Source organism: Otolemur garnettii, unplaced genomic scaffold (assembly GCF_000181295.1).
Source record: "Otolemur garnettii isolate 467f Iridium unplaced genomic scaffold, OtoGar3 scaffold00008, whole genome shotgun sequence".
NCBI lineage: Eukaryota > Metazoa > Chordata > Mammalia > Primates > Galagidae > Otolemur > Otolemur garnettii.
Window position 1 is genome coordinate 31,578,463 of NW_003852403.1, and position 16,121 is coordinate 31,594,583.

Below are 16,121 nucleotides of genomic sequence, written 5' to 3' on the forward strand. Positions count from 1 at the left end.
CTTTTTCAGAGCTGCATCAGAAGAAACCAATAACACTTACACTTTCTATGTAGCGGGCTAAAATGAATACTCATTCTCTGCGTCTCTTTCTGCCTTTTACCCTACACATGTGCACACACCCCTATACACACATATATAGCAATCCATGCATACACACATACATACTCCCCTTTATATCTGACATCCAAGTGATTCAATTTTTTTTATAAATTATGTTAAACATCAAATAGAAAGTTCTTCTCCCTCTTCTAAATGTTTCACCCAATGACATTGAAAAAAAAAATACCAACACCCTGCTGGCAGAATCACACTTCAATTTATTACTATTTAACCTCACATTAGAATTATATTATCCATTTAGCAGGAATATAAAAGGTTTTCTGTGGAAACGAAAAATGAATAAAAGATAAAGTAGAAACAAAACAAATCAGCCACAAGAAGTAAAAAAATATTAAATTAAAATATTAAAATTGCACCTTAAGAAAGTCCAACAAATACTTGTTAAGATGCATCACTAAAACAAAATGTCAATTGGCTGTTTTAGCTCCAAGGTAACCATTTCTTCGCCAAACATTAAAATATGAGGTCAAAATGTATAACAGTCTAGTTCTCAAAAATGAAATCCTCTTCAGTTATATACTCTCTTTAGCTCACATCATCTGTGCATCAATATTTAATAATGGTTCTGTTTGTTTTAAAAAGATACAAAGTTACATAGGAAAAAGTCATAGAATTGCCAATATTCTTTTCAATAATAAAATATTTCCTTTAAAATAAGCTTAGAGAGAAATAAATTCATGTCAGTGAATATCAGTATATTTCTAAGAAATGAAATGCTAGCTCTTTTCCCCCCAATTTCTACCCTATATTGAGTTATTATGATAATATATAATATAAAGGGAGAAAGGGTTTTGATATTTCAGAACTGTAACATAAAATGAATTTAATTTGGGAAATTAAACTGAGGATTAAAGAATAATAATCTTTTTCTGGGAACTTTTCCTTCTTAGTCATCTGACCTTTCATAGGGAAACTCACACAAGAAATGACTCAGTCTTAGAGGGTGGGTCTGTGTAGAAGAGGTACCATAAATATATTAACCAATCAATAGTTAGAGATGAACTCAATAGCCTTTTTTGTTCAAAAAAGTGCTCTTTTTTTTTATTTTCTGAGATGCCCTCCTCTAGAAAAGCACAGTGAATGGCTAAAAACACATAATAAAATTCTGAATTTCTGACTGCGCCCTATATCATGAAAATTGACACCAGAAAAATAAAAAGGGCCTGTCCACATCCTTGCATGGCTACAAATGTGTAGGCTATTAAGACCGACGTAAGGCAAAAAAATCTTCACCATGTGGAATTTCTGATAATAGGACTGAAAAGAAAATAAATCAATGCTTTCAAAAAGAGGAAAGAAAACATCCTACCTTTTTAAAAATTCCATGTACTCCGTGTGCTTGATGAGTCCTGTCCTCATCATTATCGTCTGAAAACATTGTCGGTCGATGGCCCAGAGCTTCACATTTACAAGAGCTGGAGAAAAAGAAACCGAATAGGGAAAAATTAATTAGAGAATTTCAACTGTAAAACAACGTCCTGCAAAAGAGAGGAGTTATTCGTGAGAGAGATGAGAATGATCAACTTTTTACACACATTTAGAGCTCATATCATAATGCTGTCCTGTTTTATTAAAAAATCATGTATGCTTACAGGTAAAATGTAGTTTATCATTTTCCATAGTGGTATTATTGTCTCTTAGGAAGGTTCCTGTCATTCTGGGCCCCTCAGGACATGGCAGTCTCTAAGCACATGTCAAAAGTATTTAGCAATTCAAGGCTATACATGAAGAAAACAGCAGGAAAATAAAAAGTATCCACAAGTAATAAGATACCCTGGTAATTACCTAAAAAGATGCGAATGACTCATATGACGGTATTTTAATGATAACAAGTAGAAGTAAAAAAAAATCAGTTTCATGTTTGGAGAACATTTTGTACAATAGAAATAATAATTCCACAATGATTTCCACATCAATCTTGTTTCACATAACATGACCTGTTTTCAGAATTGCACGGAAGTTTTCTTAGATGTTTGTCAAATGTTAATCTCTACTCTTATATACCACTGTCTTTGACAATGCATAATTAAATGTCAAAACTGAGTACCAGAGGCATCACCATTTGATCTATTAAGCATATGACTAATAGACAAGTTTTAAAGTTTTAGAAAGAGACAGAGGTTATTGAAAAATAGATCAAGGTAAACTTAGATTTTAAGATATGAACACAGTCAAGAATCTTAGTAATTGTTTTGGCACAATGGGTATGCAAGGGGGTTATTTTATTATTCTCTGTACTTTTATATATGTCTTCAAATTTTTATAATAGAAAATATTTCAAGTTAGCACAAAAACTAATGAAAGCCAATTCATATATCGTCCTTATGGGGGGTGGGTAGAGAAAGAGTGTCGGGGGGTGGGGGTTGAGAAAGACCACTGAGGAGGCCGAGATAGAGTTAATTGAGCTAAACATAAAAAGATGGAAACATGCAAGTCTCTGCTCTTCACAGTTCTCAGACTGAACCCCGTGGACGCAACTGGGAGGGAAGGAGGGGAGTCGTTTTGCAAACGGGTGGCTAACATGTAGAGAATGTTTTGTAAATGTTTTGTAAATATTTTGTAAAATTTTGTAATGAATATTTTATAAATAAAGGAATATTTAGTTACAATTTTCCCTATATATGACAACTTTGGGGGGAACTTTTGGGACATCCTTTAACTTACTTAAGAAAAACTATAAGACTGGATGACATAGCCATGAAGAAGTGGAGAAATCAGGAAAATATTCCTAACAGGTGACCTGTAAGGAGGAGCTTAAAAATAGGAGGAATTGAGCTAAAAAAAAAAAGAGGTGGATGAATGATAACTGGGTGAGGGACGTACATAAACAAGAGCAGAGCTGACAGAGAGCTCAGGAGGGTAGTGGGGGAACAGACTGAAACAGATGCAGTTTCTCTGTGCAGGGTCGCTGCACAGTTGGGGAATAAGTTGATGCAGAAGCCAGATTAACAGAAAGCTGTTCGAGTCCTTAAAAAGACAAAGCAAAGCAAAGAACCAAAATGGATCAAAAGGCTACACCATGGGCACATCAAAACATTTTTAAATGCTTATGAGTCATAGAAGAGAATAAAGTAAATATTTCCATATTCATAATCACTCTTAATGATTCTTAGATATTTCACTGTCTAGCTACACCTCCCACTCAAGGACAAATTAGGATGCCCCAACCCGTTTTTTTATTTTAAAAATCACGACAATAAAAATAGCTTTTAACACTCATATACAATACATATTTTGATATATACATATCAATATATATTTTTAAATGCACCTTAAAGTAGTGAGTAGAAGTGGAATGTCTCCATGAAGGAAAGCATACATATGCTTTAAGGCTTCACTCTGCAGAAAGACTTAAGAAATTTGTACTCCCAGAAGCGGTATGTAAAATTTCCATTATAGGCTCTTAAGCCAAGAGATATGACCATTATGACAGCTGAGAAAGATCTATCTAGAAGGGGCACAAATTAGATTAGGAGAGACCTCAGCCACCAGAATACAGACCAAAAATGGTGCTGCCAAGTAACAATTTATGTGAAGACTGCAGGCAGAGCAGTAATACAATGAAAACTCTGTGTGAGCAAAGAGCACCAAGCAGAGGCCACAGTCAGGAGTCAAGTCAGGAGAGTCCTGGTGAATGTGGCAGCAATGGGAATAAGAGCGCAAAGTTCTGGAAGTCCTGTGCCTGCACATGTGTGTACATGTGCATGTGGGAAGGCGTGAGTGTGTGTGTACTGTGATCAAGCTCTCTGCAGCATTCTAAGTCTGCAGCACATACATCAAGCCCAGGCATCGTCCCTGGTTCCCCACGGATAAACAACCTCTCTGTCCTGTGAATTGCTACAGTTTTTTCTATCTGGTATTCTTCACTGGTGTTTAGTTCATGTTACCAATATGGTTATTTATCTTTCATAGGTCTATGTTGTGTTCCCTCACATAAATCTGTATGTTCTTTCAGAGAAAATTCCCCTGTCTAATCTCTTATTATCTCCCTTTCCATTAGAAATTAGCTTTTCCTTTGTGAAGTGTTAGTATTGGTTGATTAATGTAATTTATATGCATAAAGCTCACCTGCTGAAAAAAAAGAGAGAGAGAGAAGAATGTAAGCGTAGGTGATCTCTGATGTTACACTCAAATACCTAAACAGAATTGATCAGATTTCATTATCCATGTGTTGGAAAATTCAATAATTTCATTTTACTTTTTGTTTCCTTTTAATATGGGCTATTGTCTCTATCTGGAATTGGCCTTTCAGATATTTTTGCATGATAATGAACATGGCTTGATGAAATTGTAGATCTGTTCATGACCTTGGGCAAGATGCCAAAACCTTTTTCATTTTTAGCCTTGGCCAGCATCCACATTAGTCAAGTCAGTATCTTGCAGGTGGACAAGCATGACTAATAATAATCACTTTGCCTTATTATCAAAAACATGGTTATATTAGAGTTGTGATTAACATGTTTCTTCTGAAACAGCCTGCTGGAGTACAGCTCTGTTCCTTCTGCAACTTAAAGAGAGTATTTTTAAAAAATGTCTTCATTTACCTTTGATCTTAGGTGGTATATTAATCTCTATAGAGAGTAAGCACATCACAACTACAATTTCCATAATTTTCATGATGATTACTGTTGGTGAACATTTAATTCTGAAGGGCATAGAGCAGAGATAATAATGGGAAGGGATTTTCCTTTTTGTTCAAATATTTATCTAAATTATTCACTGAGACATATACAGGTATCATTTGTTGGGATAAGGCCCATTCCACTTACTGGAAAGCACATAAACTTCCATTCCTCTGATATCTGTAATTGTCCAAGTATCCTGGGAAAACCTTCTACATAGGAAACAGTTGGCCTTCATTAGGGGACACTGAGATTCAGAGGAAGGAGCTGTAAAATTATGTTAGACTATGAGACCACAAATCTTGGTTTGGCTTAAATTCTCCTACTGGGGAATTCATCTGCTGTTCAATTCAAATTCTGGAAGAATATTGAGAAAGCATATGTGATTATAAAGCACTTATAGACTCAAATATTTATTCAGCCCATATTTATTTTACACCAATATGGCAGACATCAGGACTAGATGTAAAGGAGAGAAAACAAATTTACAGCGCCTGCCTTCAAGAAAACTAGTGATCCAGTACAGAAGTGGATGAACTATTGCTCGTGTCAAATCTGGCCTGTGGTCTGTTTTTGTACAGTCTGTGAGCTAAAAATGGGGTTTGTATTTTTAAATGGTTGAAAAATTTTAAAAGAAGCATATTTCGTGTTACACAAGAATTACATTATATGAAACAAATTTCAGTGTCCATAAATGTCTTACTGGAACACAGCCATATCCACTAATTTACATATTGAACTGAGTAAGTGCAACAGAGACCATATGGACCACAAAACCTAAAATATTTCCTATCTGGCCCCTTACAGAAAATACTTGCTGGTTCTTGGTCTATCATAAAAGAAAAACAAATCAAGAGATAAGTGTTACCGTGGGTAATTTTCTGGCATTGTAAATACACAGAAAAGGCAATGCATACTTTCTATGGGGTGGAGCTGGGAAGAGCTGACCAACAAAGACTTAGCAGGAAGAGAATTATGCAAGCCAGGGATCTACACATGGTGTTATGAACTGAATGTTGGTCAAAATTCAAATACTGAAGCCCTAAGCCCCAATGTTACAATATTAGAGAGGGAATCCTTTGGGAGATGACTAGGTTTAAATGAGGTCATGAGGGTGCAGCCCACATGATGGGATTAGTGCCCTTATAAACAGAGGAGTATACAAGAGATGGAGCTCTCTCACTGTGTGTGAACACGTCAAGAAAATGCCACGGGAGGAACTAACCAGGAAGACAGACATCACCAAAAACTCCACCATGGTGGTACCCTGATATTGAACTTTTAGAAATGTAAGAAATCAGTGTTGGTTGTTTAAGCCACCCTGTCTGTAATACAGATGGTTTTTAATTCACAATGGTTCCACTTATGGTTTTTCAAATTTACAATGATGTGAAAGCAATATGGATTCAGTAGAAACCATACTTTAGCACAATTTTCAACAAATTACATGAGATATTCAATACTTTCTGTTAAAATTGGCTTTGCGTTAGATAATTTTACCCAACAATATGCTACCATGAGTATTCTGTGCATGTTTAAAGTGGAGTAGACTGGCTCAGCGTCTATAGCTCAACCGGCTAAGGCGCCAGCCATGTACACCTAAGGTGGCGGGTTCAAATCCCCAGCCCGGACCCGCCAAACAACAATGACGGCTGCAACCAAAAAATAGCCAGGCGTTGTGGTGGGCACCTGTGGTCTCAGCTACTTGGGAGGCGGAGGCAGGAGACTTGCTTGAGCCCAGGAGTTGGAGGTTGCTGTGAACTGTAATGCCACAGCACTCTACCTACGGGGACAGCTTGAGGCTGTCTCAAAAAATAAATAAATAAATAAAGTGGAGTAGACTAAACTATGATATTTGTTGGGTTAGATAGATGTTTTAAAAGCATTTTTAAATGCTTAATCACTGCTTATGATTATTTAAACTCACAGTGGGAAATAACCCCATTGTTAGTCAAGGAGCATATTTATTTGTTGCAATAGTCTGTCACAGAGCCCCAAGGTGTCCATGGATGGAACTCAAGAGATTCTTGAATATAATGGGAAAAAAACACTTTTATTTTTACTACCCTATAACTGAAATTTTGCATTTCTTTCATTTAGAAATCTGAGCAACAAACCATAGTAGTGGTTTGTCACCAATAGAAACCATGCTATTTTTATATCATCCTACATTTAATGTAGATATCTTAAATATAATTTACACTAACCACTACTTTAAAATTATGGCAGTTACTAGGCCCACCCCTAGATCTTATAAAAATAAGTTATCATACCATAATTGATTATTAAATGTTATCACTGAATTTCAGTATGAATGGTTTCCTTTGTTATCCTAGGTATTTTATTTTATGCTTTCAAAACTGTTATTCTTAGAAGGGTCTGTATGCTTTGCCACACTGACAAGTAGGTCCATGGCACCTATAAGATTAAGATCTTTCTTCTAAGCTAAGTCCTGGAGGATGGAGTAATCCAGAGAAGGAGGTGGTGGGAGTGATAAGGACAGGGCTGATATTTAGCTGGTCTGCATCCATAGGGGCACGTCATGTGTTAAAACCTCAAAATACAGCAGAACTTCCATATCTGTGCCACCTTTCTACATTGACCACCTCCTTAACTTGACCTCATTTTCACAGACAGGACATGCACACATACATATCAGTAGAGTAGGCCTAGTTCCTTATGTTGACCATCTCTGTATGTTGACTAGTTTGTTAGTCTTCTGGGTAGTCAACTTACAGGGGTTCTACTGTGTGTAGAACATAGCTACTTCCCTGAGTTCTCTGACTGCTCCCCTGGACCCTACCTTAGCATCCTCTAGGATCCCCACAGTTCAATAACTAAAGGGTTAAGACTAAGCTCTGCAGGTACCCAAACTAAGCATACTAAGCATACCTCTAGGTATTTTTATCTGTTATCCTACCACCACCACCACCACCACCATTCTTTCCAGAAAGAAGCATCTCCTCACATAGAGAAAGAAGAAAAGTAACTTGGGGGAACCTGAAATCGGTCCAGGACGCTAAGATGTTAGGAGGCAGTCAGAGGTAAAACTGAAGTGATAAAGCAGAAATGATTAGAGGGCAAAGGTTCTTGTTTATCTTGCTGTGGAGTTAGGACTTGAACCTGAGGTCAGCAAGGAGGGGACATTGGAGGATTGAAACCTTTTGATTCATTTTAAAAAGACTGTGCTAGAAGAAGCCTAAACCTGTACTGAAGGAGGACAGGTCTTAAGGGAGAGGTAGAGATAGACATAGAGACGAGAGAGAGAGAGAGAGAGAGAGAGAGGATAGAAGTACAGATGATAGAGGTAGAGAGAGAGAGAGAGAGATGGTAGAGGCAGAGAGAGAGAGAAGATAGAGGTAGAGATAGAAATAGAGATAGAGAGACAAAGAGAGAGAAATCCCAGAGGTAGACACCAGTTAGCAGCTCTTATAATTAACTACATGAGTGGATTGTGATAATTGTAATGAAGCTAAGGAGGCATATGATTTGAAATTCCTTAAGGATCTGAAATGGACAGCACATGTCGGGGAGAGACAATTTGACTCTATTCCTCAACTTTCTGGCCGAGACATATGAATGGAAATAAAATAGTGAAATAATGAATGTTGCATTCAGATCATTCAAAAGCACAGGCATCCCTGTATTTGCAACTAGCTGCCATTTTAGGGGTGAGAACCATGTAAATATATATACACACTAACCCAAATGACTTCTAATGTGCAAAATGAGCCTGCATTCTCTTTCACTTGTACATTATAGATGTAAGATTCTTACTGTCAAACTAGTTTCTTATAGTTTTAAAATTATCCTTGCTATCATAAAGTATAATTTTCTTAAAAACATTATGTAGTCACTTTGTCCAACAGACATTCCACTATAGAAATAAATGTGGCAGTTTGTTGTGAGGCCCTTGCTTCACAAATTGCTTTGAGGCCAAGGCGAAGAAGCTTCACAATATTACCAAGGGGCAGGCAAGTAAGTTTTGGAAACAATTTTTCACCAAGAACATACACATATATCTGGCCAAAAAAGACATAAAAAGTCACTCAACATCTCTAAACATTAAGATAATACAAATGAAAATCACAATGATATGCCATTTCACACCCATTAGGATGGCTATTACCAAAAAAACAAAACAAAACAAAAAAACAAGTATTGATTAGAATGTGGAGAAATTTAACCTCCTGTGCACTGCTGGTGGGAACGTACAATGGTACAGTCACCATGGAAAAAGATTTAGTGGTTCCCCAAAATATTAAACACTGAATTTCCATATTATCTAGCAATTCCACTTCTGGGTATATATCCAGAAGAATTGAAAGCAGAAACACTAATAGAAACTTGTAAACTAATACTCACAGCAGCACTGTTTATAATAGATGAAAGGTTGAAATAACCCAAATATCCATCAAAGGATGAATGGATAAGCAAAATTTGGCATACATACGTTAATATTTACAGTCAAATATCATTCATTCCAAAAGGGAATGCAATTCTAAACATGAGTGAACATTTATGAAGTTTCTAAGGCAGAGTTCAAATTATATAAGCAAGTATGCGCACCATTACCCAGGTCTTCTCCAACCTCCTCTCCTGCTTCAAGCCCCTTCCCCTTCAGATTAAAGCTTACTTTATCCTATGCCCTTGCTTACAATGGTCCCTCAATCTAGAATGCCGTTCAACCCACTTGTCTTCTAAAACTCTCACACATCTCCACAAGGCCCAACTCCAAGAAATTTCTGTTAGTCAGGATTCTCAAGCGAGAACCAACAGTATAGAGAGAAAGAAGAGGGTATTATTAGCAGACTTGGCTCATGCAATTATGAAGGCTGAGAAGAGAGAATGAATTTGCCTTTCCTCTGCCCTTTTCATCTACCTGGGTCCTCAGCAGACTGAATGATGCCTGCCCACGTTGGTGAGAGTGGATCTTCTTTACTCAGTGTACCAATTCCTATGCTAACCTCTTCTGAAGGAACATACTCTCAGAAATTGTGTTTCATGAAGAAAAGATATGGAAAGGTATTAGTAGCTTACTCTTTGACCTCACCTTCAACATCAAAAAGCATCAGCTCACACCAGAAGGCACTTTAATATATACCCAAGGAATTCCAAGAGCTTCGTTCTACCCCTTGTTCATTAATGCTTAAATTGTCTGTGATCACTCAAATACTTGGCGTGACAGAATCAGAAGCTTAGAATAGAGCTTGAGGGTCTCCATAAAGCCTGCAATTGCTTCCCAACATTATTAAGACATATGTTAGCCTAAAGCTAAATGCCAACTGCCAGAATATTCTCAGACAAATGCTTCATAATTAGAAAAGGCCATTTTCTCTTTATCATGCATCTGGAATGCACCAGTGTCTCCACGGTGCAAACTGCTTTCCCATTAGTTTAAAGGATATATTTTAACCTTTTTTACACAGAAAAGTTATCTTTATAATGACATATAATGGCTTATATCGTATATGAAGAAGATCATAAAATTGGACGTTGCAGATTACTCATTATCGTACACTGAACAGTAGTAGACAACCACCATCAATGTTTTCATGATATTCTCATGTTGGAAAGGATGTGGTAGAGGGAGCTGCCCTGTAATGAACCAGATAGAAATAAAATAGCTGCTTCTCTTGCATTCTCTCAAATTTTGGTTGACTTCATACCATGCAGAAAGTGACTAAAAGTTGGTAGAAAATGATGTACCAACATAACAACAATTTTTAAATTTAAAATTATTTTCAAATGTTAAGAATACAAAATGACCAAGTGGTTGGTGACTTATTTTAGTACATGAAGATCATTATTTGTGGTACTTTTACTGGATATTTGCTAGACACTATGACACAGACTTCAATTAGTTATACTTACATCTGTTTGACATGTGATAATTTACGAGAGATTATTATCTCTTTTCTAAAATTATGGAAATGGAGTCCCAAGAAGGCTAAGTTACTGCCAAGGTCACATGTACAATTCTAACTTCAAAGTCTAGTTTTACTAATATATGTTTATTTGGTTTGTTCTTTCTTTTATTTTCTAAATTGACAGATGAAATTGTATGTATTTCCTATGTACAACATGATGTTTTAAAATATATCAATGCGAATGACTAAATCTAGCTAATTAACATTTATATTACCTTACATGGTTTTCATTTCTATGATAAGAATACATCCATTCTCTTGGCATTTTTTATTAACTATGGTTGTCGTGCTTATTATACTATCTCAAACTTTTTCTTATAATTGATTGGGACCAGGTTTGAACCCACCATCTCCAGTATATGGGGCTGGCACCCTACTCCTTTGAGCCACAGGTGCCACCTTTATTTCTTGTAATGGGATCTTTTTTTTTTTTTTTGAGACAGAGCCTCAAGCTGTCCCCCTGGGTGGAGTGCCATGGCTTCACTGCTCACAGCAATCTCCAACTCCTGGGCTCAAGCGAGTCTCCTTCCTCAGCCTCCCAAGCAGCTGGGACCACAGGCGTCTGCCACAACACCTGGCTATTTTTTGGTTGCAGCCATTATTGTTGTTTGGCGGGCCCGGGCTGGGGATTCAAACCCGCCACCTTAGGTGTGTGGCTGGTGCCTTAGCCACTTGAGCCACAGGCGCCGAGCCGTAATGGGATCTTTATATCTTTCATCAATATATCCTCACTATGGGCAGTGCCTGTAGCTCAGTGGGTAGGGTGCAGGCCACATACACTGAGACTGGCAGGTTCAAACCCAACCCTAACCAGCTAAACAACCATGATAACTGCAACAAAAAAATAACCAGGTGCTGTGGTGGGCGCCTGTAGTCTCAGCTACTTGGGAGGCTGAGGTAAGAGAATCGCTTAAGCCCAATAGTTTGAGGTAGCTGTGAGCTGAGATACCATGACACTCTACCAAGGGCGACATAGTAAGACTCCGTCTCAAAAAAAAAAAAAAAATATATATATATATATATGTATGTGTGTGTGTGTATTCCCCACTATCTTCCCTCACCCCATCACCAGCACCTAGTAACCACCATTCATTTTACTTTCCACTTCCATAAGATCTAGGCACACTACTGTCTAGAATTCCTGTCTCAAATAATCCTGCCAAGCCTTCCAAGTAGCTGAAACTACAAGCACACACCCAACCATGCCCAGACAAATGTAAATTAGAACCAGTCCAACAGATAATGGTGTGGTGCTTTAAGAATCATTTTCTTCTCTCTTGTGAATTAATAGGGTTGGCTGTTAAGACTCAACATAAAGACAAGAGGAGTATAGCAATGGTGGAATCTTGTGTTTTGATGTTTCCCAGCACAGAAAATGCTCAAGTAAACTACCTAAAGAAATGGTGGAGACAGGATCTACTGAGCTGGATGGTAAATGGAACTGGAACTCAAGGACCAATGAAACCATACAATTTTAGAGTAGCTAATGAATCAACTTAAATAAAGAAAATGGTCTCAGTCAATGATCTATGAACAGATTTTGAGACTGAAGGATTTAAAAGAAACACAGGCAGGAGACAGCATGCTAGAATGAGAGCCAGTAACTTGGAGTTTGGTCTGTTGGGGGCACTTTGTCTCCATCACACGGGAACGTGTGTGGCCTTGGGCATATGTTAAAGCTTTCTTTGGTCTCTTTTAAGAAACAGAGATAATAATTATTCTCAGATGTGAATGAAATAACTTATGGCAGATACTCAATGCCGTACCTGGCACTTAATATATGCCATTCATTAATGTCCTTTAATAGTATTGCTTGCTAATAAATACACAGGAAAACAGAGAACAAATTAGCACTAACCTGTTGGGTAGTGATAATGAATTTATGAGACTTGAAAAAGAAAGAAAGAATGGAAAGTAGTCATGGGAGTTGGCTCACTAATGCAAAGGAAGAAAAAGAAGCATTCTGCTGAAATGCATCCAGATTTAGCCAGGCTGTGAGGTTAAAAGGAAAATTAAGAGAAAGGACAATTGAGAGTGTGTTAATAAGACAAGAAAACTGGCTAACAACAGCACAGAGCTTTTCAAGGCAAGAAATGTGTCTTCTTCATTTTTGAATTCCCAGTTCCTGGCACATAGTAAAGGGCCAATAACATCTGCAGTATGACTAACTTATACATATTCCTATCTCGTGCTCTGAGCTATAAATGTCTCCCAATTCATTTCAGGACAGCCATTCATTCTATTATGAACAGGTCTCATATAATTTAATTGATGTCAAAGCACAGAAAATAATTCTAGAATAAAAAATTATTAAACAGATGACTGTTTCCTTTAGAAAAGGAAACAGAGACTGAGGGGCCCTGGGCTAATGAGATACAGTTTCAACTGTTCATCCCACAGGACGGTCCATCACACCTTAGCGAGACTCAGAACACGTCAGATTTTGAGCCTCAGTCACAAGCTTCAATCTCTGGCCAGCTATTGAGATGAGTTTTTCTGGAAGAACAGGTATGATGACACGATTTCCTGTAAGTTAGCACATTACAAACAGGGTGCCTAATTCAAAAATATCAGCCCATATTTGGTAAATGTCACTGCACATCTCAAATGAGTTTTCCTCAAATATCATTAAGAAAATGGGCATAGCATCTGTAAGTCCTTTTGTCACTCTGGGCTGCATCTCTACACACCACATCAAGATGTTGAAAACATATGCTCACGTATTTGCTGAAATTCAAGTCAACATCTTTGAAAAGGCGTATTAGTAACTGACTTTAACTCAGGGATGTTACTAAAATGTATTCTCCCAAAGGAAGAATTGCCTTTCCTACTCATTTCCGGCTGTTGTCTCCTTTTCTGCGAAACATGTATATATGCCAGAAGCCATATATTTGGCATATTCTTAATCTTTTTTCTTTAGAGAAAAAATGAAGCATTGAGCTTATGTGTCTATTAGCCCCCTGCTATATCTCCCCTGAAGAGCTCACTGTTCACATGCTTTAAAAATCTCGATTTGTGTTGGAAACCTCTGTACCACCTCAGTTCAACAACCATAATTTATGAACACCTTCAAGTCCTCACATAAACATCAAAACCTATGCCCCCACCTAGGTCCCTTTAAGAAAGTGTGTGACAGGACGGGTTAAAAGAAACAGATGCAATACTATTTGGCATTTATTTTATAGGCACTAGTAGACTTTGAAATAGAAATATCCCTTTTGGCCCATCTCCTCTTTAGTAAATCATATGTAATTCTCTAAGTTTGGCATAATTCTGGAAAAACATCACCAGGAAAGGGAGCTCTCTAGCAGTCTTCTCTGTTGGCAGATGACATCAAGAAATGTCAAGTGAGCTCAGCTGTTTTACATTTTCAAAATTGTCTGCTTTTGGCACATTAGGAGAATGCCATTTTCCTTCTTGTGATTTTTCTCATTTGGAAGACACATAGTGTTGCAAAGAAAATTGATCATTCGACAATGATTATAAAAATGAGCTTTAATTGATGTGAATGCAGGGGTTAGTTGTGCCGCTATACAACATGCAAACTGATAGTTCTGATATTACACAGATGAAAGAAACAGCATCATCTATATTTTATAAGAGAATCACTGGTTTCCTCAGGAAGAAAAAAAATCTGAATGATTTCTAGAAAGAAATTCCTGTGCACATTAAACATACCCCTTGTTCTTGCACCAATTGTTTTCTACATAGTGGCACTAACTGTGAACACATGAGCGAGTGTTACTCAGAGTGCAATCTAGTCACCTCATCACTCACTCAATTACATAAACTCAAAGGCCAACTGATACATTACTCACCCTCCTCCGCAAGTCTCTAGGTTTAACTGAGTATGTTCCTTGCTATGTTTTTGCTCCCACCTCACCTCATAACTGAGAAGACTCAAAACTGAGTTATTTTGACAGTTGGTTGTAATAGGTAGTTTGTGAACTTCATTTCTCAAAATAAAGGCAAGTGATAACATGTAGTCATTGTTTGTAAATTCTTTCATAAACTCCACTGTTGGTCAGTATAATGGTGCCAACTCCTTCAGCAGATAATGACAGCAAGCAAAGCCTGTTATCTGCTCACACCATTTAAGGAATTACATGTACTAAAAGAAAGTAAAAACTGGCTCAACTATGCACAATAGCATTACTTCTGAATTCTTGAGCTTGGGGCTGTTACTGACATTTAAATGGGTGTGTTTCTGCACCTGCCAGCAGCACCTCTTCCTTGGGGAACCACAATGCTAGAGAATTCCATCTCAGTGTGGGTCCCGGTGCCTCCCAGACTTTCTGAGTATGTGACCAATCAAGTTACATTGTTGCTTACACTAGATTGAATCTGATCTCTGTCTCAAGCACCAGGAGACTTGAATGCCTTACAAATTGCTAATTCTGATGTGATCACAGAGCTTTAATTTATATATGCATAATACAAAAAGGATGTCAAACTCCAAAATCTTTAAGCCATTTGAATAGAATGTTATGGTTTTCACAGGACTTTCACATACAAGGTTTAATTTTTTGAAACAAAACAGAGAAAAACAAATTATTATTCCATTTTATCAGTAGACAAAAAGCTTGGAGAGATTAAGTGGTTTTAGAAAGATTATACAGCCAGAGGCTTAGCTGCAGAGCTCATCTTCCCTGGGTCCTTCAAGGATATTCCCAGTCCATATATCATACAATTTCAATCACAACAACTAAAAAATGTTCAGATCGATATGTTACTGATAGAAGATTTACATTTTCCAAATTGTTAGTTTGGAATGCATGACCTTTATAAAGAACAAGTTATTTTGAAGACAAACCACCTAAAAACTGACACATTTCTAGAAATATTAAATAGTCTAGTTGATTTTCTTAAGGTTATGACTGAGTGGTAAAGATCTCAAGACAGAAAGCATGATCGTTAGGAAGTATGCATATGTACGTTGACTTGTGCTGGCTCTTCAGCTTCTCTATTCAATGTGTTTAACATAATTGTTTCCTTCCTCACTTCTCCAATCAGGAAACAGCGATAAAGAGGAACAAAGTATTCATGGTCAGGATTACACCATAGTGAAAGCAGAGAGGACAAACTTGGAAAACCCACAAGTTTTATTCAAAAATACTCCTAGTCTTCTCTTTCCATGTACTGCTTACCCCTCACCTATTTTCAAATTCTTTTTTTTAGGAAACTGATGAAAAATATCAAGAAGAAATAAAGGGGTCAGGTGTGATGGCTCATGCTTGTTATCCTAGCAATATGGGAGGCGAAGCGGGTAGGTTGCCTCAGGTCCTGAGTTTGAGACAAGCCTGAGCAAAAGTGAGACCTTGTCTCTAAAAATAGCTGGGCATTATGGAAGGGGCCTGTAGTCCTAGCTACTTGGGAGGCTGAGACAAGAGGATCACATGAGCCCAGGAGTTGGAGGTTGCTGTGCACTACAACAACACAGCACTCTACC

General features: G+C 37.4%; 1 protein-coding gene across 2 annotated transcripts in view; it reads right to left on the bottom strand.

Annotated features, from left to right (window-relative positions):
- PRKG1 (protein kinase, cGMP-dependent, type I) overlaps window positions 1-16,121 on the bottom strand; it is a 1,243,017-nt gene that overhangs the window by 478,965 nt on the left and 747,931 nt on the right. For both annotated transcript variants that reach the window (XM_012801440.2, XM_012801439.2), the window contains exon 4: window positions 1,430-1,535. In XM_012801440.2, the coding sequence (XP_012656894.1) occupies window positions 1,430-1,535 (106 nt within the window). The remainder of the gene's footprint in view (window positions 1-1,429; window positions 1,536-16,121) is intronic.